We start from the raw sequence: 26,453 nt of genomic DNA, 5'->3' as shown, positions 1-26,453 counted from the left end.
TAAACTGAATGGGGGCACAGCTGGGATTACTGCAGATTCATTTGTCAGGAGGAGGAGTAATGGAGGGAAAGAGTGATGAGAGGAGAGGGAATTCAATTCCATCTGTTCATTGCATAAATCAGTGCAAGTACAGGTAGGTAGTAAATAACTAAGAGTTATTCTCTACCTGAATTAACTTCTGTCAACTTCCAGCTTAAGGTGCTGAGAGCAGCAGAGGTTGTAGACACACACTTGTTTACACACCAACGGCCCCTTCAATAAAATATAACAGCCTAAGACATACTGTTAGATTTATTTGGTTTAATAGCCCCATCCACAGGGTAGCAGTGGTTACGGTCCAAAACAATAACAGAGACACGTGGAGCAATCAGGAAATTCAAAGGGAGACTGAAACCACCAAAGCATTTCAAGCTTAATATTTCATTCTTGATCCTGGAAACTGTAGTAGCCAAAATAATCTCCACTTGTCTCCACCGAGAGACTCTTCTTCTGGGATTTTCAACCATAAAAAATATTACCCTGACATGTACAAGAAAGTCCTAAAAGAAAAGCTGCTCCCCTTATTTACAAGGGATCAATATAGGAAGGAGTTCCGCATATTTGATTTGGCAGGATGCACTTTCTTACACATTCCTCAAGGGATTTGTCTTCTCCCAGGATCAAACCAAGGATCTGCAAAGGTGTAAACTACTGCACTGTGGAGCCACTACAAGAAAGTCCTAAAGTGCCTAAAGGAAAAAAGAACCAGTCAAACTCAGTCTTTCTGAAGAGTAACCGTGTAACATCTGGAATCGATGTTTTATTACACTGAAGAAATAATTTAATCACTTAACTGCACAGACTTTGTGTTTTTGTCCTGTTTTGATTAGAGAAGGATCAACTTCAATTTTTTGGGCTATCCCATTTTTGGATTTTCTCCAAGTGTGACCTACAGATACCATTTTTTTTTAGATTCTGACTTCCTCTCTAAAAATGACAGCATGTGCAAGTAAAAGTCAACTTTCTTCAATGCAAAATTGAATTTTCATTATAAAAGACATTATTAAACTTCACAATTTCTTTATAATCCCCCCAAGCTGCAGTGAGTGACAGGATCTTCTATAGACAGCTAAAAATATAGTGCTTTACTCTGGAAGCAGGTGTAAATAATTAACTGAAAATGAGTTGCTGAACCCCCAAATTCAAAGAGATCTTTTTCTTTACCAAACAGAAGCTCATACAACATATTTAACAAAACAAATGTCAGGTACTTAGAATTATATTACAGGCATGTTAAGAATTTGTTAGCCTCCTTAAATGTCCCTGTTCAGCTGGGTGAAGGTGAATAAAGAGTCTGATGTGATTTGTTGTCACAATTGCTTTCATGGTGTTTCCCCTACAGTTTACTTTAATTCTATCATGTTGTGTGTGACTGTGCACATGACTATTTGCCTATCTACACTGTTGTGCATTTGTTCCACATGCATGAAACAGACCAGCTCGCAACTGGACATGTGTGAGGATGACCAGTCAATTCCAATCCCTGCCTGGTCAATTAGTGCACCCCTAGTTCTAATTCATTTTCTACTTTGACACTGTCAGTGTAATCGTGAATTTTAAAAAAAAAAGTGTCAAAATTTGCTTGTATTAGATAGTTGAGATGTGAAAACGAACTAAAATGTACAGGACACAAGCGTTCTGATATACCAGCTTGATGCAAATAGCTTATTAACTCCTCCAAGCTTCTCTAATCTGTGAATGGAAAAACTTTCAGACTTTTGCACCTTTGTCTCAAAGGCATTCATATTGTTTACTCAAGCAATAACTGTCTCTGGAAAGTGCGAAAGTGAGCTTTTGCCTACCTTCTTATGTCCACACACTAAGTTGCTGCACAAAGCTGGCACTCTTGTTGCACTGTTAGTTTGGGAAAATTACTGAAATGATCTGATACACCCCAAACATTTAAAAGCAAGAGCATGAGGGCATTTCATACAATCCATAGCTTTGTGATTTGATTTACGGACAAGCATTTTTATGGATGCATCATGAATGAAGCACTGATGATGCTGTGTTATTGTTGTATGTCAATAAACTGCACATAGTAAACACACAAAGAAAAAACAAATCTAGGCGTTGCTTGTGGACATTACTGTAGCAGGAGAGATGAAATCCTGTGAAACACAAAAACAGCTCTTCCATGTTTGTCTGCAGACTCTGACTCATCACTGCATGATGGAGCTCAAAATGGTTTCACCGACTGTGACAGCAGCTTTTTAAGGTGCAGTGGCCTCAGTGATTTTTAAAAATAGGATTGTGCTTTCCTACTAATCTGCATAGGCGTCAGAGTGACTGTGCAGGATGGGAGTAGGCTTCTCCTTCTTTATGGGGTGTGGCACAGATGTAGGGAGCTGACCTTGGTCTGCATGTGTGCACAGTGATACAATTGGACTGGCTCACCAATCTTAAATTTGCTAAAGTGCAGCTGCAGAGACAGTCAATCAGTGACTCTGCACTGTAAGAGAAGCAATAAACAAGAAAGAGAAGGAGAAAGAGGTAGCAATCACTCCACCTAATTCACTTTACAGTCTCCTCTGTATCATTACTGAGATTGCACAGCAAAGGGCAAGCTGTCTGGAGGCAGAGGAATGATAAAATACACACATGGACCCAAACATTGCATTCTGCTAGCTTCTGCTTCTGACCAGGAGGAAAATGTGGAAAACCAGATACTCGATATGCAAAGAATGAACTCAGCTTCCCCCCATCAAAGGACCACCAGCGTGTGGGTGGCAATAACTGCACACTATTACTTCAAAGAGCCACTAAACAAATCTTACTGCGACTACCACATTTTACTATGGTAAAATGTTGCACCTCTAGACAGCTGCAGCAAACCTGGTCGCTCATAGCTTGCATGGAAGACACAGACTCTTCACTGCTAACAGGTGTGAACAGTATGGCACAAATGTTCACTTTCGAAGTAAAAGTTGTTGGTTGCAACACCTGCAACAATAACGTTTGCTCTAATGGGTATCGTGAACACGACATACCAAAAACCAAAACAGCTGTTTACTTTAATAATGAATGAGCTTTGCTTCATGAACAAACTGTACACACTGACCACATTTCTATGTAAATTTACAAGTTTGTTACTTCAATAAGACATTTAAGGTCAGGCATGCAGCAACTGCTCTTTCACTTTTCTAAAATAACAAGAACAAAAGATCAGATAAGTAGCTATATTTGGGCTTATCCAGGTAACATCAGTGTTAATGGTGAGTATTTGGTATCACAAAGCCGGTTCACTTCTCACAGGGCTACACTGCCATGGGAACTTGTTGCAGGCCTATTCTGCTCAGGAGCAAGATAAGAGATAAGAGAACAACATATACAAAACCACCTCAGGGTGACGATCATTCTATGGAAAATCACATAATCACTCCTGGAATATCTCTGCTAGTTGGGATGTTGATTGTAGCCAGGAATAATAGTCAAGTAAGAAATATAGATTCAGATACAGAAAACATAGCCTTGGTGTGTTGAACTTGCTTTGTAAGGGAATCTCCTGGAAATGGCCTAATGTTTGTGCTAAGAGGTGATCTTAGCAGCATAGGAAGACTGTTTTTTGCAGCTGAAATTACAGTGTGAACCATCCAAATATCATCTTGGCTGCATCTCTCCAACCACCTCAGCAACGACGAGTTAACACGCCAGGAGATTTGCAAACAGGCACAAAACAACATCAGAAAAAAACCCGCCATCCATTTGCATTTCTGCTACTGCTGGCATTGCACTGGCAGGGAAACTGGGCCCTCAGATATATAAAGACAACATATTTTATTACACCAACATACAATATTAATCAGTCTCTCCAGGCTTTGAATGTGTGTGATTCCATCACTAATCAACAAATAGACACAAGTCTCTTTTGGTGCTGGTATCTTGTCTTTTCTATAATGCAGCAGCACTTATCAGCAGAAGCCAAGTTTATCTGCTTTCCAGCACTGTGGCCACATCTATTGTGCACTCAAACCTCTCCTGTGTCACAACAAGAGCTCGGACTTTCACTGGAGGTCTGTAAGAAGATCTCTCTAAGCTGCCAAAGGCATCAGGGTCAGTTATAGGTCTGGCACATGTCCTATTAAAATCTACGCTTGTTGGCGCACAGCAGCCAGTGAGGCTGTAAACGTACAGACTCAGATGTGTGTATGGGTCTGTCACGGCCTGAACTCAAGGTTTATCGGCAAACCAAGAACCGTGGGGGTGCTAAGTGATGAGTTAAGTGGCAGATCCTCTTACCATAATGAGGCCAGTGGTGATCGGGTCGTTGCAGCCATGGCACAGCTCCCCAAATTTGGCCCAGTAGTCCTTCTTGCAGAAGAGCCGGCCATCTTTTTCATAATACCAGTGGGACAGCGAGGCGCTGCACTCACAACACCTAACAGGAGAGGAGACAGAAACGGACACAAGAACAATTAATTTAACAGAAGATTAAAGACAAAGTAATACCACTGCTCCCTTAAACATGAATAATCCAAACATAATGAAGATGATCAAGTCCCTTTGCAGTCGTAAAAGAGGAAAAGTAAATTAAACTTTTTGACAACACAGAAATTAAAAACATACAACAACCAGAATGAAATATTTGAATTGCAACAAACCAAACCAAAAGTTTTTCCAATTTACGATATTCTAATAAAAAAAAAAAAAGAAATAAAATAAACTAACCTTGCTTTCATATTTAAAATGGGCAGACAAAACAGATGAATTAAACAATTACATGTAAAATCATTTACTGCTGATCAATATTATAAACAGATTCATCAGCTGTTATTTTCAGCACCCTGAGTAGTTCAGTCAACCTGCAGGTCAGACCTCCAGGAAAGTTAAGTGGTGCACAGCAGATTGACTTGTTATTGTGCTGACAGAACATAATATTGTACTGCTCTCTGTAAACCATACTTTAACCCTCCTAATGACGCCTTGCAGAGCTCCAAATTATAGTTTTCATAGCGATAACAAGTTCCTTCGTGGCCCCGTCACACACCACGCAATAGGCAAATGATAATACATTAACCCACAGCTTATGACTGGAAAAACAAAACAGAGTCACAGCAAATAGAAAACATGAACGATAAACAGAGCAAACACTACGTCAACCGACGTAGCCTAGTAAGCTAGGCTAAGTTAGCCTAGTAAGCTAGCATAAACCTAGAATAAATAGGATAAATAAAGTGTATCTTATGTTATCTTTATCGTATTTTGATTAATTCACAACCCCAATATCAACAAAGTTTGGACGCTGTGTAAAATGTCAACAAAAAGGAATGCAAATTTTATAAACATTTTATTCACAACAGATTATAGAAAACTTTTTTTTAAACTGAGACATTTTACCATTTTAGGGAGAGAAAAAACAGCTCATTTTGAATTTGATGGCAGTAAGGTGTTAAAAATAAGCTGTGATGGGGTAACAAAAGGGTGAAAAAGTAAGCGGTGTGGACTAAGAAGAAACTGCTGGAGGGACACTTCGCAATCAATTAGGTTACCTGGCAACAGATTGGTAACATTATTGGATATAAAAAGAGCACCTTTGAGAGACAGAGTTTCTCATAAATAAATAAAAAATAAAAAATTGAGTCTACAAATTGTGGAGCAATTTCAAAATAATGTTCCTCAATGTAAAACTGCAAAGAACAAATATCTCATCATCTACAGCACATAATATCCTCAACAGATTCAGAGTAATCGAGAAATCCCCAGTGCATGGTGCAAGGCCAAAAACCAATACTGGAAACATGACGGATCTTGGGATACTCAAGTGGCATGGAAATCACTGGATGGACTCAGGAAGATTTCCAGAAGTCATCGTCTGTGAGTACATTTCACGTACAATCAGCAATTGCAGATTAAAGTTCTATGATGCAAAAAAGAACGTGATCCAGAAGCAGGACCATCCAGCTTGTTATCAGCACTCAGTTGAAAAGCTTGTGTCTCTGATGGTGCAAGGGTGTTTTAGTCCCTGTGCAACATGCAGCTTGTACACCTGGAAAGGAACCATCACTGTATATACAGATTTCACAAGAATACATGCTTCAACCAGACAACATGCAAATTTTCATTACCCTACATAACTTTAAATGTATTTATTTTATTAACATGAATTTAAAACACACAAACACACTCACACACAGACATACACACAACAAAACACTCTGTCATCAGGCTGCTCCCGTTTGAGTGTCTGAAAATAAGCCAGTGTTGTGGTATGGTTTCTGAGCCTGAGTCTACACCAGTTACTAAGAAGACGGTCTGATAGCGAGCCCAAAAAACATCCTTATCTCTAGAGCTAGTATATCACCAGAGTTTAATCGCAAAACCAGTCAGTCACCCTGATAGACATCAGATGATGACAGACAGAAGGCAGCTGAGACGGCAACAGACAAAAGGCTGTTCGTATGGTGATAGACAATGAGACAGATACGAGACACACAACTTCCAAGTTCACCTACAATGCAGATAGTACAGACTGATACACATGTGAGTGTGACATTCAAAATAAGTCCAGGTGTTTTCCTGGTAACTGATGGCAGATAAGAAAAGTAATTCTATGGGAATAGTGTGTTAATCTCTTATGGGTCAGACTTTTGTTGAACACACAACTGGGAAAGAAATGTCCATAAAAAAACAGGCTGAGTCCTCCTGATTTTCCAGCCGATCAGAAAACAATTGCTTTTTTTCTCCACACTGCATGACTTTGTGAAAGTTGTAGGCACAATAGCTCTGCATGTGTCCATAAATCAAAATGTGTGCTAATCCCCCATGCATGTGATAATGCATTGGTGAGGTAGTACACTGCTGACGTGCTTACAGACTGTGAGTGCTTGTTTGTAATCTGTCTAAATCAGTGCGTCTAGCATCCATGACTAAGTGAGCATCTCTGGTCCTTCCCAGTGGAGCTTGCCTCCCATCAGCTGGCCGTCTGGGCTCATCTCTGCTCAGGGCAGCTTAAAACAAGGGCTGCTTGCTCTAAACATATTATGGATTCAGAAGCTGGAGCATAATTGACTTTATCCCTGAGCCAGAATAATACAAGTTGATTCTAGGTGAGGGGTCAGAGTAAGAGCAACTACTACGAAAGAAGGAAGAAACAAGGACTACTTACTCTGACTGGGACAGGGTTACTAAGGCTGGGTGAGCACTTTGTTGCTGGACCTTATGCCATGCAAAAGAGCTACACAACAGCTGCAGGAAGTACTGTAGGACTTGTGTGGTGGACATGTGGATTGAGCGGTGGTTGGGGAAAAGGATGTCTCCAATTTCCTGGTTGTCTTTTTTTTATTTATGCAGACTTGTTAATTTCTTTTTTAAATGAACTATCTAGGGGTTTGAATTCTAGTTTGCAAAACACAATAAAAAAAAGGAAATTGTTTTGATCATTTATCCCCCTCCCAAAAAATTAAAGCTCCTAGGATTTTCTGCAGAGGGCTGAAATGTGGTGCAGCCTCTGCATCCCCTCCCTTTTTTTCTCTTTGCTGCACTTTAAGGATTCTTACTCACTTTGCTGAATACCTGTCCATGTTTGCTAGAGTAAAAACTGAGAGACTCATTAATATATTCAGCAGAAGCAGCAACTTTCTGTGACTTTCCCCGAGGCCTTTCACCTTCACATGACCTTGCAGCACATACTGACACACATGCAATTTATTTATTAGACAGACACACTCAGTCTCCCCAGTGTCCGCATGCAGAGCTTCACTGCAGCTCAGCAGATTGTGGCAGAGCTGCTTCAGTATGCAGCGCGTCTGGGTGAGCAGGGGGGAGGAGGAGACTTTGAAGTGGGTCAAGGCTTTCGGAAGACGTCCGCAGTGCCGAGCCAGGAGCTACTCGGCTGTCTTGGCTCTCTGCCCCTCAATAACTGTCTATCACTTCACACGTACACATCCTGAGAGGTCCTGCTGAGGCAAAGTCATACCTGGGTGGGACGCATGCAATTCTAGGAGTCATTGTAAAGCTCAGTGGGTCTGCTACTTTCTGAAATTTGTCTCCATGTAGTCCTGAGGGGTAGCAGCGTATTAAAGATATGAGTGAATACATTAGTGCCTCCCAGGAGGAGATTGCAAAATTTCTGCCTTCAGCACAAAAATCTTATCTCTGAGGTAAAGCAGACATGCAGCAAAGCTGAATTACAACCCAAGACTCCCGTGGAGGGGAAAAAAAGCCCCACCACAATAAAAAAATAGTGTGTTAATGTGTATTTGTTGGCTCTCTTTTGGTGTTTTTGTGTGATTGTGTTTGGGGGTGTGGTGGCATTGACGTGTAAGAGGATTATCAGTGTGAAAGACTCAGTTAGAGCCTCTGCCCGTTCTGCTATGATGCTCCAAAAATCTAACTAGTAGAGAGCTTAACAGTTTCTCATACCCTGCTGAGCTCTGACAACTCCTCACTGTAGGGGAAAAATTAAAATAAAACAATATATATTTTACTGTAATACAAGCAGTGCTGATGGTTCACTTAATCTAAGTTACAATGACCTGACAAACACTAGAAAAGGGGCAGGGGTAAAGAAATGCACATGCAGGCTGCACAGACATAACTAACTCCCACAGACCAATGAGAGGGGGCAGAGCAGATTTTAGACACAATGAATGCCAGCTGGATCTCAGAGGGGAGGAAACAACCAATGACAGAAGAGCTGAGATTAAAGGAGGGGAGTGAGTAAATCTGCAACTGTTCCCCCTCTCCTGCTCGGATCCCTGGTGGAATTAGCTGAAAGTATCTGAAAGAGGAATACATTCCTTTTCCAGGTCAAAAGGAGGCAGTTTTTTTTTACCCTGCCTCTCACCTCACCTTCCTCCACAAACATCTGCTCTCTATCCAAGTGCCATCACGTGTTACTCAGTGTCTGTTGAGGCATTTGTGCTCAGACAAAATCTTCTATCTTTAAGTTTTACACAACATAGACTATAGCAGCCGAATAGCAGCCACTACAGATTGAAAGCTTTGCCTGGTCTGATGAGTCTCGGTTTCTGCTGCTACATTCAGATGGTAAGGTCAGCATTTGGTGTAAACAGCATGAAACCATGGATCCATCCTGACTTGTATAAATGATTCAGGATGGTGGTGACAGTGTGACGATGTGGGGGATATATTCTTGGCACACTTTGGGTCTCTTGGTACCAAATGGGCATCATTTAAATGCTACAGCCTACCATGTCCAGACTGTATGATCACAGTGCAAGGATCTTCTGATGGCTGCTTCCAGCATGATAACACGCCATGTCTTAAAGCTCAAATCATCTCAAACTTATTTCTTGAACATGACAATGAGGCCACTGTACTCAAATGACCTCCACAGTCATCAGATCTCAATCCAATAGAGCACATTTGTGCTGCAGATTTGTCAGTACAGACAAAAATCTCAGGAGAATGTTTCCAACACCTTGTTGCCATTAATAATTAAGGAAGCTCTGAAGGAAAAAAGGAGTCTAGATCAGTACTAGCAAGGTGTACCTAATGTGGCCAGTGAGTGAATATGGGCAGACAGATAGATGACTCGCCCCCTGCTGCCCATTATGAAGAATGCAGGCTTAAGTCTCATTTTTTTAAGATCTGTAAGCTACCGGTATGTCCAGGTCTATGACAGGTTAACCCTGACCACTTCTTTCTGGTCAGAGAACAGTCTTAATATTGAAATGTTAGAATAAATTAGTTTTTTGAATTCTGTATTTTGTAAGTTTTTTAAGGTTTTAGTCAAGCTCAACAAACATGAATCTTCACTGGATTGACAAATATCTCTTATAACTGTGTGGAAACATTGTTTAAGATTGCAGTATTGAGCTATATTAATAGAAAAATGGGCTGGTTTGGTTAAACAAGAAAAAAAAGGAATGAAGTTGTTGACAAAATGTGCAAAACTTCAAAATCAAACTTCTGAGGTTATTTCAGTTCATTCTGTTCTTTCTGATGCACACTGCAAATATGTTTTATGGTTATTATGAAATATCCAAGAAAACAAAACTACAACATTGGATTTGAGAAGACTCTTTCTTTTGCATTTTTCATTATAATGGCCAAATTGGCTAGATAAAAAAAGAAGCTTGAATCAGTGCATTTATATAAAATGTTTCCATTCTGATACACGACATATCCATAAATGTGCATGTAGGACTAACATGCTGCTAAATGTGCTGAAACGCTATCAGTGATGGATCAGATGATCTCATTGGACAGCTCTATGATGTAATATGTTTGTGAATGACTCTTCATCTGTTCGTCACAATGACAGCCTGACCCGGGTCGATACCTAACGTGATTAGCTTGTCCAGCTGGTATGAATGAATGAATGAATGAATGAATGAATGGAGAGACATGTATCTTCTGACTGACTCAATTGGAAATGTAAACACAATGAATGAGACAAGACGACACAGATGTGACCGAACACATCTCATCTGAAATAACACACAGTACATTTCAACATGTAAACAGACCACATTGTATTTATTTATGTGGCTTTGAAGTAAAATTAGAATAATTAAGTTGATCAAACTTCATTAATCATCATATTTTCCGTTATATTAAAATGAAAATATCAATGTTACATGAAATTTGAAAGGATAAACCAATTAAAGTTGCTTTTTTAATTAGCAGTGATTAAACTAAAAACAGGCCAATCATTGGATTTTTGGATTTTTGTCTTGTGCGGTGAAGTGAATCTACCCAGCGTTGGATTAAATTAAGTCTGTGTCTATATTGGGAGTTTTTGAACAGTCCTTTTTATCAGATTTGCAATGATTAGTTAGTAAATTATTTAAATTAGTTTATTTAAATTAGTTTTCTTGTCAATTAGCCAATTTGCAGGGAAATTGATCCACAAATATTTAGATTGATCTGTTGTTTAAGTTGCTTGTCAAGGAAAGTGCACTATTGAAAAAATATTTCGTGTTTGCAGGTTGTGAGAATACATTGTTCATCTCACAGCAAAATTTAAAAAAGGAGTATCTTTGGGTTCTGGACTGCTTAGCAGGACACTTAAACACATTCACTTGGGCTCTGGAAAATTTTAACACTTCTCATACTAAAGGAAGAAATAAATCTCAAAAAGACAGGATAATTCAACAGCGAGAAGAATTTCCTGCACTTCTACAGGTTTGCGTCAATCAGGAATACACAGCAGACGCGCAGACAGACAATGAATAATTTATTGGGGATAAATGTCCACATTATTTCAGCTGTCATGGCGAGGCTGAACTGACATGCAGAGCTTTGTGCTCGTAAATATAAATCTGCACTGTAGCAAATACAAAAGGAAGCAAGATTACAATTATTTTCTCCCACATGTAATCAAAGTAGACATCAAGTTTAAAGTAGTAAGTAACCTCAAGATTTTTTTAAAGGCTTAATTTAAATAAGTTTATAAAATGCCATTTAACTGCCCATAGACTAGCCTGACATACTGAACCAGTCTGCTCAGCTCACCATCACTGAATACAACGTGAGATAAGAAAGAAAGGGCTGCATTTGTGAAGCTGGAACGGCACAGTTTTGGATATGTTGCCTGTAGTTTTTCTTGACTAAAATATACACCAATAAATTCCCATATTACATATTCTAAATATATGCAAGTACTATCGCCTCAGTTTGAGCTAACTTGCTAGTACGTGAAAACATGTCTTAGATTTTATTCTCTGATGACTCGAACGCCTCGCAGTGAAGTAAAAGCAAACAAGTCTCCCACACAAACACCGCCGCCCACCCGGTCCTGGTCAGCATTTTGTGATGTGTCTTTGTGTGTGGGTGTGTACATATAACCACAGGTCATTGAATGAGGTGAAGGCTGAGGTGGCTACAGGAAACGGGAGGGCTCAAAAGGAAACAGTATGTGTGTATAGGACTGCTGCACCTCCCAAACACGCACGCGCGTACCAGCACACACAAGCATCTCTTCATCAATTATTAAATCTTCCATCATCCGAGTCAAGCTCAGGACATCCATCTTCCTTCTATCAGCAAAGACAGATGAAATGCTGAGAGTACCTATGATCAATAAGCCAATAAACAGGTCTGCCCGTCTGCCCAGAAAAATCTAGAAGAATTAGACAACGGACATCAAACGTGTATGATATTTGACGGTGATAGAAACAAATTTGCCTACTGTGCAAAAACCCCAGAGTGAGCACTCAGCTGTTGTTACTGTGTGTGGAGGATAGGCTCAAATCAACCTCAGGCAAAAGAGAAAGGAGCACTGAGATGGAGGGGTGGTCTCACACACACATACATGCACACACAGGGGGGAAAGTCAAGCTGAGGAAACGACTGTCTGGGGGACGCCCCTCAAAGGAGACATAAATAGATTAGATTGCTGGTCTGGAGCCAAATTTCCACTCCTGATATTTTCTCAGGAAGGAAAGGAGGATGTCCAACATGTCAGTGACATAAAAGGATCATGTGTGTTAAAACTCTGACTATGAGGACTTTTTTCTGTCTGAGCTGGACTCTTTGATTCAGTCAGCCTTTACACATTAACACACAGCACAGACACATTCATCAGGCCCATTCCCACGCGCCCTCCCCCTGCCTGGTTCCCCCTTCCTCCTTCTCCACGGCAACGCAAAATGCCACAACGATGATGTCACCCTCTCTCATAAAAAACCAGGCATTACCTCATCACCTTCTGCTCACCCTCAGTCTCACTCTATTGGGTGGTACCCGGAAATCAGCGCAGCCAATCAGGCTTCACCCCGCTCCCCTGACCTTGGCAGACTCAGCAGCATCCACACTCACGCTGACCCCTCATGTTTTCTGCTACTCTTAAGGAATTGAGAACCAGCCAAGGAGAGCGGGCTGTGCATTTTAAACAGTAAATATAATGACATCCTCCTGAGGCTCAACTCTGCTGAACAAGTGTTTCAGCCCGTGGGAGAGACTCTTTATTCCAGGCCCGGCGGTCTATTCAGCTGGTAAACAGGAGCTCTGGCAGACTGTGAGTGAATGGAGTGCACGGCAGCAGTTTCCTTTGTGACTGCTAAGCCATGTAGACTGACCGATTGTCAGTGCAGTCGGCTCGCTGGCCGTCTCACTTGTTCCATCGAGGAAGATGATAAAAGGTATCTGGGAGCTTTGGGAGAGCTGTTTAGTAGGTCTCATTCAGTAGCAGGTTTCTTTTACAGACCAACTCCAAGCTTAAACACTAACACATGAAATGAAACCAGTGAATTGTTCAGTGGTTATAACAGTACCTCACTACAAAAGCTTTATCCGGACACTTACTGTTAGCATTAATCATGAGAACCAATGCTATGAGCTCAAAGTATGAGGTTATGTGGTTGGACAGGTGAGTCACACACCAGACTATTTTGCTGAATTATCAACAACTGCATGGACCACTATTAAAAAAAAACACAAAGACTTTTAATAGGATTTATGCAAAATTCTTATCAATTTTATTCTCAAAATGCATTTTTCTAGCATGGGTTTAACTGAGATGCCACTTTAAAATTTGGAGGACTTTGCACATGTAGAAAAAATCATTAGCTAGTTCTCCACTGCTAATCTTTTAGGGCAAATATCTGGTACCATGGCTCTGTGAATGTGGACTCTCAGGCTTGTTGCATGGAACATATTTGAATGTTTGCAGATTTGGAGGCCTGCAGAAACCACAAATTTGCAGGTAGGCGACTAATGTTTTGTTTACAGCTTCTCATAAACAAAAGCACATAGTGATGACATTCTCTCTCGTTTAACCAGCCTTAAACATAAGCAGATTTAGATTTGGTACATGGTGTCATACCAGGAAAGTATCACACTGAAGTTAAATGTGTTTTTCTGGTTTCAAACTGTCTGTGAAGCAATTCACCTGATTTAGACAATTTTAAAGAACATATAACTATATTAATATTAATAATAATAATAATAATAATACTGATAAACCAACTCAATGTATAATTTAGAAAGCTATATTAGGACAATAGGGACCTGAAATTTTGCATAATTCCTTATAGAAGGTGTATCTTTCCCTTGGAATATTTTAAACTTGATAAACTGAGACAGAATCAACCCAGTTACTGATGCTGCTCCACTTTACTGAACCTGAAGTGTGCCCTTCTTGGCTCCCCCTTCTAATCATACATTATGAGACTCAAGCAGAGTAAACATACAGTTACCAGCACATGCACACTTCATTTAAAAGGATTTACTTGTTTGTCTCGTCTTTGTCTATGATGTATGTGACTTTATTGTTACAGTTGTGTTTTTGTTTGTGGACTCATTAATCACATAATCGTGTCGTTGTTTCTGGTTTGGTGTCAGAGAGTCCTCTACTGCGTCACATGGCAGTTTTATTTTCCCCCCAACAGGTAGTGTGGGTAAGGCATCACAGGTGGGTGTGGACAGGCGGGTGAGAGTTGAAAGTTGAAAGAAAATGATTTTTGTTAGGAGGAAAAAACAAAACAATGCTGCTACTGCCCGGACATTTAGGTAAACTTTAGTTTGGGCCCTATTGTTTTTTACACTCCTGTTAACAACTGCTAAAATATTTGAAGTGTAGGATGTGAAGTTTTTTGGCTTTCAAACTAATCTACATGCTGAACTATTAATGGGCTGTTCTCAACACAATCATGCTGCAAAACTAGAACATCGTTATTCTTGTGAGCTTAGCTTAGCTTATTTTTTGTCCCTGTAAAATGATGAAGGTCAGATATGAAACTGGCAGGACTCTTTCAACAGTGACAAAATGTGGACTTTAATATTCTTCATCTTTTTTAATCCCATTCAGGGTTTAAGTCTGGACTCCATCTCCTCCAAACAGAACAAAATTGAATTTTTAAAGTGTGATTAAAGCACAGGAGCGAGTGCCAAAGGTTAGAGCTGGGAAAAAGGCGATTAATAAAAATACACCCGTCACACAGGACGACTTTTTCCTCCCCGCTGCAAATATTATCAGCCGGCATGAACTCCAGATATGAATTTGACGAGGTGCAGGCAGAGGAAGGAGACTCATATGATGTTTTTCTAGATTTTCAAAAGCTACAATTGCGACCATTAAACAACACAGGAAATGTTAAATGTTGTCCAATATCCTGCAGAACTACCACATTAACACCTAAGAACTTCCTGTGATAGTCTCAAGTTCGTAAAAGAGGAAACAAGTAATGACTTTCTATTTCCTCAAAAGAGGAAGTCAATACAATTTGAGTAAATATTGGAAGAAAAACTTGACAAAAAATAAGTTGCATCACCAAACGTCTTTGTTAGAGAAGCAAACACGGTGAAAAAAATATGAAAACAGACTTAACAGAACAGAGCATCGGAGTAAGTATAATAGTTAATTCTTTCACAGAGAAAAACTAATCATAAAATTAAATATACAACCATCGAAACTGACTTTATTTTCCCAGTTTGACCAGCGTTTTAGGGCTCATCCCACCGTCATCTCTGTTGTTAATGAGAGGACTGAGTGTCCCCTCAGAGTGCCTGGTTGTTCTGGATAATGCTTACATTATCTTCTAAGACACAAACAGCCAAAAAATAAATAAATGTGCTAAGCCCAGAAAGTGCATTCTCATCTAGTACGTGACTCACAAAAAACACACGACTTTGCTCGAGGGTGGTGACGTAAGCACGTCTATCCCATAAAAAAAACAACGACGTTGAGCCCGCGGTGTCAGTCACATGTGGGACAGCAGCGTTTGATTCATGGTGGCACTTTTAAAAGAGGGAAGTCAGGAAGTTCAGGGGCTTTTGCATCCAGAGAGACGGAAGTGTGAACGACACCGAGGACTGACGTGTGCCGGCACTTTGGAGAAGTGAGAGATCATTTAAGAGAAATGAGTTAATTTCAGTTACTGCATCACCCTCAAGTGCATTCCTAAAGACTGTTGGTCAGAATATATACAAGGAACATAGTTCATGCATATCAGAATACACTTAGTGCTGCTTTTCATGCCAGCACAGAGAAAGTGAAAGACACTCCTAACCAACCACCACACTTTCTCTTTGGGGTTAGTTTACTGCCTTTTTTTGTCTAATAATTAATTGGGTTTTGAGCTGCACCAAGAAAAAAATATATATAAAGATGAGAATATTAATAAGTCACTAATATATTACCAGTAAATAAATCCATAGTGAAAATAATCACTAGTTACAAGTTACTTTTTAGGACAAATTTAGCCATAAACTCAATTCTTAGTCCAACTTTTTTGACAGAATTAAGCAAATACATTTTTCATTAATCTGTTCCTGTTAATTAGTCTAATCATTTAATTATTTTTTAAATGATTTATAATGCGAAAATGAAGATTTTGAGTTTTGACGATGGTCGCGTACACTTTTGAACAGTTAGTCCAACAGAAACATCCTCCTTTAAACAGTTTTTATATATTTTATACTTTAAACACTTCATCAGCTTGGAAAATAATGGTTTGTCAAGGTCAATAGGGTTAAATAAAGTTTTGAAAACTGCAACACTGTCAAATAAGACCAACAAAAAGACAGCCAGAACAAAAAGTCCACAAAAAGTTCTACACTTGTTTAGTACTTTGGACTAAACAAGAGTTTTCAAATAAGCTCGGAGCACGACTTACATCCAAGCTAAAGTTCTGTTTCGCTCTCAGCAGCTCAAACATCATTGTTATCATCTATAAACATAGACTGATGGGTGCACTCACACTCTGGGCTGCCTGCTGTGTTGCTTCTTTGCTGACATGTCACCCGAGGGAGCAAAGGCGTTGTTTAGACAGTCCGAAGACAGACTCATGTCAGCAGCTCTGATGTTTGACTCACTAAGCTCGCCCAGCTTCACGGCCTCGCTGTCACAAGCGTCAGTGTCTCTCCCTTCCTCTGCTTCCTCTCTGAGTGCAGCTGTGTATAGAGAGGGTCACACTTCTTTATCAGCCACTTCCTGTTCTCGTCCTCTGGGAGACTCGACCCTGTGACAGCAGAGGCTTTGCCCACAGTGGCCCTGCCTTCCTCGCAGCAGCTCATTTCTTCTGTTGAAACTTCATGAGGCAAATTTCCTGCACTCGTCAATACATTTAAAGGCTGTGGCGGAGCAAATGAAATTTTCCTCTTATCCATCATCTATTAAACCCTTCCACGGCCTCTCAAACTATTAGATTTACCAACCTCTTCACAGGAGCACCAGAGAGCTTCGTTTTATGAAGGATGGGGTGAGGTGAAGAGAGGAAGCAGCTCCTGAGCAAGGTGTAACCTTACTCACAGAGAAATCAGCAACCCGTTGAAGCTAGTTTCTAACCCAGAAAAAGGAGGGAAAAAATGCCACCCAATTCAAAATTTCAGGTCATCGTCTCATTTAGTAACTTAAAATTTCAATTTTATTTCTTTATTTGGAGATATTTTCCCATAAGTTTGGAGTCCAAATGTTTGAGGTAACTAACTCCAAATTTGAGATAATAACCTAAAGTTTTGACTTACGCTGGCTGAGCGGTGGAGACAAGCTTCCACAGTAACCACATTCAAACCAGTCAGACAGCAGAGTCTTTAGTGATAAGCTGATATCAGCCAATCAACATATGTTTGAGATAGTTCAGAAATAGAATCAGTCACAGTTAGTCCACACATCAAATTACCTTCAGCACATAATCATGTTAACAAATTACTGTTCCTGCAGGAAACAGAAACAGGTTAGCATTTTTTTATTCATTTGTTTTCAAGGAAACAATTGCCATGCTCTTATTTTGAAAGTTTAGTTACCGCTTGCTCACTGGTCAGCCCCTCATTGTGGAAGCCCTGATGAATGAAGCTTGTGTCTGCCACAGACCCCCCCCCCCACCGCATCCATAAGTCATATGTTTTTATTATGTCTAATAATAATTTTGATTCAACCCTCTGAGTAAGTCAGAATTTTGACATAACCCCAAATTTTGAGGAAAAAATATAAAAATAGTAAAATAGTTTAAAAAAAAGTATATATATTCAGCAGCGTAAACAAGCCCCCATAAGTTAGAGCTCCATCAGCACTTTAGAGGCAGCTAATAAGCTTACATGGTAAAGATTTAGTGAAGTAATTTACTTACAAAAGAAGTTCGCAACACTCGCGCTTCAAGTTTTACTTTTCTGCTGCTATATTTTTCCACACATTTCATTTGTTTGACAGAATTATTGTGCATGTTTGGGATTTTTGGAGTTTCAGTGTTATTTTGGGAAGTGTTTTCTGTTTGGTTTCATTTTCTCAGTTTTTTATTGATTCCAGTAAAAGAGCTTTTGTGTGATTTGTTGTGGTTTTGAACACTTAGAGAATTATTCAAGTTTCAGTTTCTGTTTAAGTTTTCTTTTTTGTTATTTAGGATTAGGATTACTGCTCTAATCTCCTCAATATTTTATAGTATTAGTATTTTAATGAGATTTTTCTGGGGGTTAGTTGTCATTGTGTTTTCTGAGGTCTGTGAGTTCAGCATACCTGGGGTATATTTCTGTTATCTGGAGTCACTCACCCTAAGATTAGCAATCCAGTAATCGGTTATCTGCTCTGTATGTTAACCCAGGGTGTCCCCTGCATGTTCACATGGAAGCGGGGGTGATGCCAGGAAAATGAAACTATTATTCCAATATTAATAGGTTAAACAGGTTGACCGAAAGCAGCAACATGAAAGAAAGAGCACCATATATTTAAAGCACTGAATGAACATGTGTGCACTTTAAGTGCTTTGTCCAATGAGGCTGTCAAAAAGCGGCTACATTAAGACAGTTTAGCTTATCTGAAGCCAGGAAAGATAGCGGGCAAAAACGCTGACTGTCAGTCCAACAACTCTATCATTAACACATGAGATAATCCGATGGATTATCATCAAGTGTTTCTTTAAATTAGGCTTTAAAAGACTATTTCAGTTTTTATTCTTTAAACCGCAGCCTCGGTGGTGTAAGGAAAAAAAATCAAACAAAGGCTTCGACTATGTGTGAAGTTGATATGGGATCAATAAGTACTGATAGCTGCTCTGTTTTGGGATCATCATATTTTTGCTTTCAAAAAATTAATTTCAAAAATGAAATGGTTACATATAAGAAGATTCAGGGGAAACACAAAAACTTTGAATAGTACTAAAAAAATGTAAACTCTCCCTACTCACCATGCACCAAAGTCTCAGGGATCTTTCAGAAATGCTCTACAGCAGCATGAGTTACCATGGCAAAATACCACAGTGAGAAACGACCCACATTAACATGATCAAAACCGAGGATTAATTCTAGTTACCTGGGTAACTTCATTAAATATTGCTTCATAGTTACAGGCCTCAGGTGTCTAGTATTTTAAGATTGTTGTCATTGCCCTCCTCCCCCCTTTATCCCTGGGTGCTTCCTTGCCCATACTTTGTACTGAGGCTAGGCAAAAACTGCATTACCAGCAGGGGGAGATACAAAGTCTGTAGTGAGCAAAAAACGGTTTAAGTAAATTCTAGGGCCGGAAACGATTAAGCTAGGGGGCTAATATGTGTATAAGTGTAAATGTCTTAATAATGTCTGTTCAAACACCCACTTGTGATTATTTTCATGTTGGCGTGAAATAAAATAGCTCCCACTGCTGTTACTGTAGCTTACTGCAAATTCTGCATTCTCGTATAATGGACACAGGGGACACGTTTTCTTGTTATAGCGGGTTGGGCTAGGATTAGCATCCTTTGTCTTACTTTGTAGTTTGCTCTCTGTGATGGCCTGTTTCATTTTTGCTTCCTCTGTGTCTTCACTTCATTGATTGTGTTCAGCCCTGTCTCGTTTCCTGTGTCTTATTCCTTATCAGATTTCTGTGTGAGTATACACTCAGCACTCACTTTATTAGGTACAACTGGTTTTGTACTCCCACTAAGAACGCAACGTCTAGATGAACAGAATCAGTTTTCTGGGATTTCCTTACCCAGATGATTGATCATGCATCAAGACATTAACACAAATGTTTAGTCACCCAGTCACATGGCAGCAACTAAATGCTTTTAGGTCTGGAGACATGGTCAAGATGACCTGATTCAATAGAAAAGAATGGAAACAAACTTGTGTTTTTGTCACAGGCTGTCAGTATCAACGTGTCTAAAGATACAGTTTAAAATAGCTTCTTTGCCACGTTGTCTGTTATGTGTGGACACAACACTGCTTAATTCTTGAGTGAGGTGCCTTTTATAAGCTTGAATGATCAGTGTTAAGTTGCTTAACAAAAAGGAAATTCCTCTAAAAATGCTCAGGTACAAGGACAGGACTTACATGAGTGAAAAAGCAGACAATTTCCAATGGAAAAACTCTGAAAGACCTTTGGAAAGCCTGCAGAACTACTGCTCAAGACCACTTTTAAAAAATTACAAGAAAGTCTAACTTGCAAGCAAAAACATTAAAAAATGAGGGACCGTTCAAGATTTCTGCAAAGCCCTGTATATGAAAGGATGTACAGTATTTTCTGTTAGTCAAATCCTTGTTTAATCTTTAACAAACCTTTATTTAAAACGACTTTGTTTTCCTGAGGCAGTTTTCTGTCCTTTCAGCCTGCCACTACTTGACGTCGAGTCTCCGTCACATTCTGGAGCTTCTGTTACCAGGCAGAGTTCATCTGCAGGTGAAAGCAGCTGAGTCACTGCAGCCTCTTCATGCTTTCTGTCACTGACACAATGAGTATCGCAGAGCGCTGCCACCAATAAACGATCTCAAGCGCTTTTTAAAATTCGTCGAGGGCTGTAATGTTTGTCCTGCAGATGTGAGTAAGCGTACAGGACAGATGGAGACGTAAATGTGTGAGCCCCACAGTGCAGGCAGAGCAGCAGACTTAAAGTATACTCATCCTTCCTTAAACCATCATAAAAAGCTCCATGTTTGTTGATAACACAGTGTGGAAACACATAAGCATTTGTGCACTATCAGCATCAGGGAAAAAAACCCACTGCAGGTGATCAGACGTGCACATGCAAGGGGCTGCAGCGCACTGGAGAGAAAGTGCAGCAGCAGTCGAGTGTTCAGAGGGAAAAATAAATATTGATTTTCAGTTCAGCTTTATCTGATTTAATGAACTCATTTTACAGCAGTTTTATTTTTTATTCTAAATTAGAAAAGTCATTATTTAGCTTTACTGTAAGCTGGTGAATCAGACTACAAGACAAACACATGGCCGTGTCAGACGAAGAGCAGAAACCAACCTATCCCCTAAATCAGAGAGGCCACAGCAGTTTGAGGTGCACTCCTTTCATAGTGATCCTGATCCACACAATTTTTCCATGGAGTTGTTCAATTCCTAAATTTAAGGTTTTCAAATCAATGAAATTTACAAAGGGACTCTCGCTGCCTTCTGACTCGTTATGGTCCTTTTAAGATATAATGAATAAATGAATAATTAAAAATCATGAAGCACTGAGACGTTCAGCATGTTTTAGTCGGACTAGTGAACTCACCACAAGATAAAATGAGAAACGTTAGTGAAGGTTATTCAGTGCCGGGGCAGCAAGAAATTAAGTACAAGCCATTAAAAACGCCATAAATGTTTTTATTATTCATCAAAGTACTGTTTATTGGGTGCTGGTTTAGCTCAGTGCGTTAATCAGGCGACCACACGCCATACGGAAGAAAGCGACCGGCCCAACATGTGACTCCGCAGCCCTTTGACTTTATCTGACCCTGCTTTCCTGTCCTTTCTTCACTGTATCTATCAAATAAAGCTGAAAAAGGCCAGAAAAACGTGAAAGTACAGCAAGTGAGGTCAAAGGTCATGGCCAGTCTGTTTACGGTGATCAAGGGGGCCACAGGCCCAGATAAATGAGAAGGCTAGCTTCAGGATGGGCATCAGACGTAAAGTCAAACATGTGGATCATATTTAAGAAAGAAAGCCTGTAACACACATCTCTGAGTAACAAATTACAACCAACATGTTTGAATAAATCAACATAATGGAAGTTTCAGATCAGTATAGATGAATAAATATTGTGGATGCATTAATGTTGTTTTGCAGTTCAGCTTTGATGTAAATGGAAAAAAAAAAACAGTTCATACTGAGAGCCTGACTGCGATTTCCCATGAAGCCTAGCTCCTGCTGTTTTCAGAGGAAAACTTCTTTTTTGGGTTAGGATTTAAGCTCCAGAAAGTCCCTGTCCCACTCCTCACTTTCCCACCAATGTTCAACCTTCATTTACCATGGAAATCTGTTTCTCTCTGAAGATCCTGTTCTAATTTCTATCCATTTGTGCTCTCGAGGGGGAAAACTCTCTTTTTACAGACCTCCATCACACACACAGCTTCTCTCCTGTTATTAATTCAACAGTTCTGGTGTGTGTAGCATCACTACATGGTGGAGGAGTAGAAGGGCTGAAAGCTACAAGCTGATATCTGACACCTCAAACAAGTGTGATGGAGCTGACACAGAGCTCACGTCTGAATCAGCTACACGAGGCTCTTGACAGCAGATAACACAAGTAAAAGTGCTTTTACTTTAAAAGTCAGGGTGGAAAAAGCATGCACAGAAACCTGCAGCAGCCCTTCTCAGTCATTTGTAACTCCCTATCTGTGCTCACCGTGCATTTAGATACCACAAACCATTGTGGACTCAACCCTTCGCCAGGATGCCCTCCTCAGATTTCCCATTCAGATATCTGGCCAGGAGGAAATCATTAATGACCCACTCAGAGCTGAGTTTCAAGCCAACCCACTGACCAGCTCGGATGAACTGACGAAAACAGGCAAGACTCGAAAACGCAGCTGGACATTTACTACCTTTACAGCCAGTCAAAATCAATAGACAATAAAGCTGAGTCAGTGCAACTATTAAAAGCTACTATCAGTGAAATGTGGCTTTTTGATTACATGTGATGCCCGTTAACAATGACCAAGAAGAGGTCTCCATGCAAATTCTTTGCACTGTAGATGAGATACAGCTGCACTATGCCACCTGTGACCAGTGGAGGCACTGCGAGTGTGTTTGAATGTAAGCCGATCCAACTGATGACAGCTACACCGTTCGGCCAACAGATTTAGGCAGCAGCACCAGCTCTGTATTAGTATTTGTTTCTGTATAACCCCGAAGATTCTTCAACCTTTAAAATTCTCTTTTTAAAGAATTTATGTCTACACATGTGGTGATATCATCTGAGTAATTTACTGATCAAAATTTAAATGAAGGAAAAACAATGTGGTATTAGAAGAATGTGACCTTTTCAACTGCTCCTCATCTCTGTTCGAAGACAGGTGACTCTGCATTATCCACAGACTGACATTATAAGAAAGACATAACCACCAGGACCTCCATGCCTGCCATTACTTTAGGTTTTCCAGGATATCTCCAATGACCTTTTGCTATATTGACCCTCAAACTTTATTTCAAATACTAAGAATGGGTGAATTAGTAAGTTTTTGTCTTTGTCTACCAGTCCCCATATTAAACACAGTTTCTACCTGTGTGTGGGCAGCTATCGGCCACAGGTGTATAAAATGAAGCATGTAGCCATGGGGTCTGCCTTTACAAAAATTTGTGAAAGAACTGTTTGTTCTAAAGAGCTCCTTAAATTAAGCACTGCTTAAATGGACGTCACCTCTGCAAGTCATTTTGTGAAACTCCTTCCATCCTAGATGGAGCGATCAACTCTAACTTGTATTACTGCAAAGTGTAAGCTTTTAGGAACTCCATCATGAAGTGGCAGAGTGCATAACGTTACACAGTACGTAAAGGGTACAATGCACCTCACCAACGGTCTGCGTGCCGGGAGTTTCATTGCATGTGTTTCCCATGGCCAAGCAGCTGCTGTATATATAATCTTTCGGTGGCCCAGCACATTTGTATAATGTCTGAGGAGTATGCTACAACAGACTGGGAAAAAGTCTTACAGCACGGACACAATCACAGCAAAGTTGGTTAGCATGCTGCATCCATAAACAGTAAAGGTGGATGAACTACCAAGTACCTCACTTTCACTTCTAAAAATGGGGCAGAGATCTCAGGGTGCCCTGTTCCTAACAGCAGGCCGTATTATCTGTCTTCAGAATACACAAACATTACAAATTGATGTAAAAACTGACCACGGGAGTCTGTTTGAATTGACTCACTTGCAGCCAGCCTCAAGTGGGCACTGGATGAATTGTAGTTTTCATGTCTGTACTTTTTCATGATAGCGCACCCAAATCTGTGAATATACATCGGTGTCTGAGTTGCATTCAGGGTAATGTAGGCAGTGTGGTTGGGAAAGGGGATAACAAAGTGTGGAACAAAAAAAACCCTAAAACACACTAAAAAAAACCTCTGTTTATACAACAGTTTGAAAAGCTGGTTTTCAAACTGCTGAGGATGAATTATAGTACATTTGGAGGAAGTCACATCTGGTAGTCACATCTGTTATACGTGACCATCATTGACCCTGTTTGACCTACAGTGCTTATTTTGGCTTTAGTTAAGACATTTTTAATCCTCACGTCAGTACACTTCATTATTTATGCATTTAATTTACTTCTATGTGTAAACCATTGTGTGCATGTGTTTATATGCACTATTCTGCCTGAGCTGTTTTCTATCTTGGTCAGAACCCACTCAGAAATCATCTTTTCAGTCTCAGATTATTTTTTATTTTCTTAATTAATTATGAAATTTAAAAAAAAAACAAGATAAAGTAATAGTGATCAGAGGCACGGAGGCTGACTTGTGAAGCTTTGAGTGCTTAAACAGCAGGAGGACTCCTCAGCGAGTGGCTGTTTGTTCTCCTGCTTCTCACAAACAAGGTTATCTCCATGAAGGATGTGAGATGAGTAGAAAGAAAGGAGAGAAAGAGAAGGAAACGTTACATAAGATCATCAGTAAGAAAAGCAGCGACAGCGTTTGTGTCCTGTTAATCAAAAAAACTAAACAGTCATTTAAAAATAAGCCCACTTTTAAAGTTAATAATCTCCACTCGCGAAACTAAGTGACAGTCCTGGACTGTTTATATCCAGTTTAGTTTAATTAGGAAAATATTAAACAATGGATGCTGAATATGGAGCTGCTGAGCAGGAAGAAGAGAGGAAGACCACAGAGAAGCTAAATGGATGTAGCGACGGAGTACACACAGAGGGTTGGTGTGACAGAGGATTTTAGGCATAGGGTGAGATAGAGGCAGATGAGCCGCTGTGGCGACCACTAAAAGGAGTAGCGAAATGATGGAGGAAATCTACAGAATTAATATGTTTACTACAGGGAAATTCCTCCCAGAAATCTACCTGATTATTTCTGGTATTTCATAAAAACACATTTTTCCTTGGCTCTGCCTTGCTGAAGGAATCGATCACCATTAGTGCATCTGAAACATCTGCGACTACGTCTTAATTTGTCTGCTCCGAGCTTCGTGTCACATGACCCAAGGCGGCTGCATTGACTGAATGTTAAGTGACGCCTGCACTTTAACTTTCTTTTAAACTTAGGACAGCATGCAGCAGTCTTAACATAAGAGCTCCTAATGAAAGATATTTAACAGAGAGGATGAAAAGTAACAGGAGACGAACAACACTCTTTGCTTTCCTTTCAGACCATAAAGTCTTTTGTGATAGCTGGAAGCTTGTTTATACAGAAGAAGACTGACCTATTAAATATTAAATCTATTTAATGAATGGATGGATCTGGACTCTAATGCAAGCTCCAACATTTGATATTCAGTTGCAGAAATGTTAAAAACTTCTGTGTTTTGTCTACCAGGATAGGATCAGTTCTGCTCATGAAAATCAATTAAAATTCAAAAATGTTAATAGATTTCTTTCACACAGAGACACACACAGTCTCTCTACCCACACACAACATGGTGTAGTGCAAGTTACCAGAATCTGAGTCAGAAACTAAAACCTGCTTGTTCATTTCTCCAAATCCACGGACTGTAGAAATGTTCATATGGGGGTGGCTTTAGGTTTGACGCAAGAGTTCAACCAACGTATGCTTCATCGGAGTAAGAACGACTCCTTTTGGTTGATTAGGAGAAAAAGTCTTGAGCAACTTCAGGTATGCGAGTGCCTCTATGAGTTGCTCTGGTTTGTGTAAATAAAATTGCGTAACAGGTTTTCAGACAGGTCAAGTCTGAACGTTTCTGTAACTATCTGTAATGAAGTCAAAGTACAGAGAACAGCACTCATATGGCAAACTTAAAGACAATATTTATGTTTTATAAGTATTGTATGTTTTTAGGAATTAAATAAAGTTTTATTTATACATGCTGTTTTTGTTGTTATTGGTCTTTTGCACACTATGGGGCAGTTACCTGCTGGGTTACTGCATTTAAGGGGATTTAAGGGGAAGGGGTTAAATCGTTCAGGTCAAAAATGCAACAGTTAACAATGTAAGGTTAGGCTGCATAACTGATAGTCAACTGGGACAAGAATTGCATGAAGAGGCGAAGGCAAAGTTTGGACTTGTGAGTATTTTGAGCGCACAGCTGTGGAGCACGCGTCAGAAACTGCTTAGGTAATGTGGTAAAGTACCAGCTTATTAGAAAGCTGTTATGGCAAGTCTTGATCACATGACCTCAGAAGCCTACTGGGGACATATGGAT

At 39.9% G+C, this 26,453-nt stretch overlaps 1 protein-coding gene across 2 annotated transcripts in view; it reads right to left on the bottom strand.

The window, feature by feature from the left end:
• The window catches only part of limk1a (LIM domain kinase 1a), a 51,844-nt gene that overhangs the window by 19,281 nt on the left and 6,110 nt on the right, over positions 1–26,453 (bottom strand). Inside the window, exons 1-2 of one of the 2 annotated variants that reach the window (XM_080288979.1) lie at positions 16,647–16,821; positions 4,279–4,417 (exon numbers count right to left, since the gene is read on the bottom strand). In XM_080288979.1, the coding sequence (XP_080145105.1) occupies positions 4,279–4,417; positions 16,647–16,735 (228 nt within the window). In that variant the 5' untranslated portion in view covers positions 16,736–16,821. Of the gene's footprint in view, positions 1–4,278; positions 4,418–16,646; positions 16,822–26,453 lie in introns of those variants that run through there. The other variant, XM_026191799.2, reaches the window with a different exon arrangement.

This window comes from Astatotilapia calliptera, chromosome 14 (assembly GCF_964374335.1).
Source record: "Astatotilapia calliptera chromosome 14, fAstCal68.1, whole genome shotgun sequence".
NCBI lineage: Eukaryota > Metazoa > Chordata > Actinopteri > Cichliformes > Cichlidae > Astatotilapia > Astatotilapia calliptera.
This window is presented reverse-complemented; position numbering and strand designations above follow the sequence as displayed.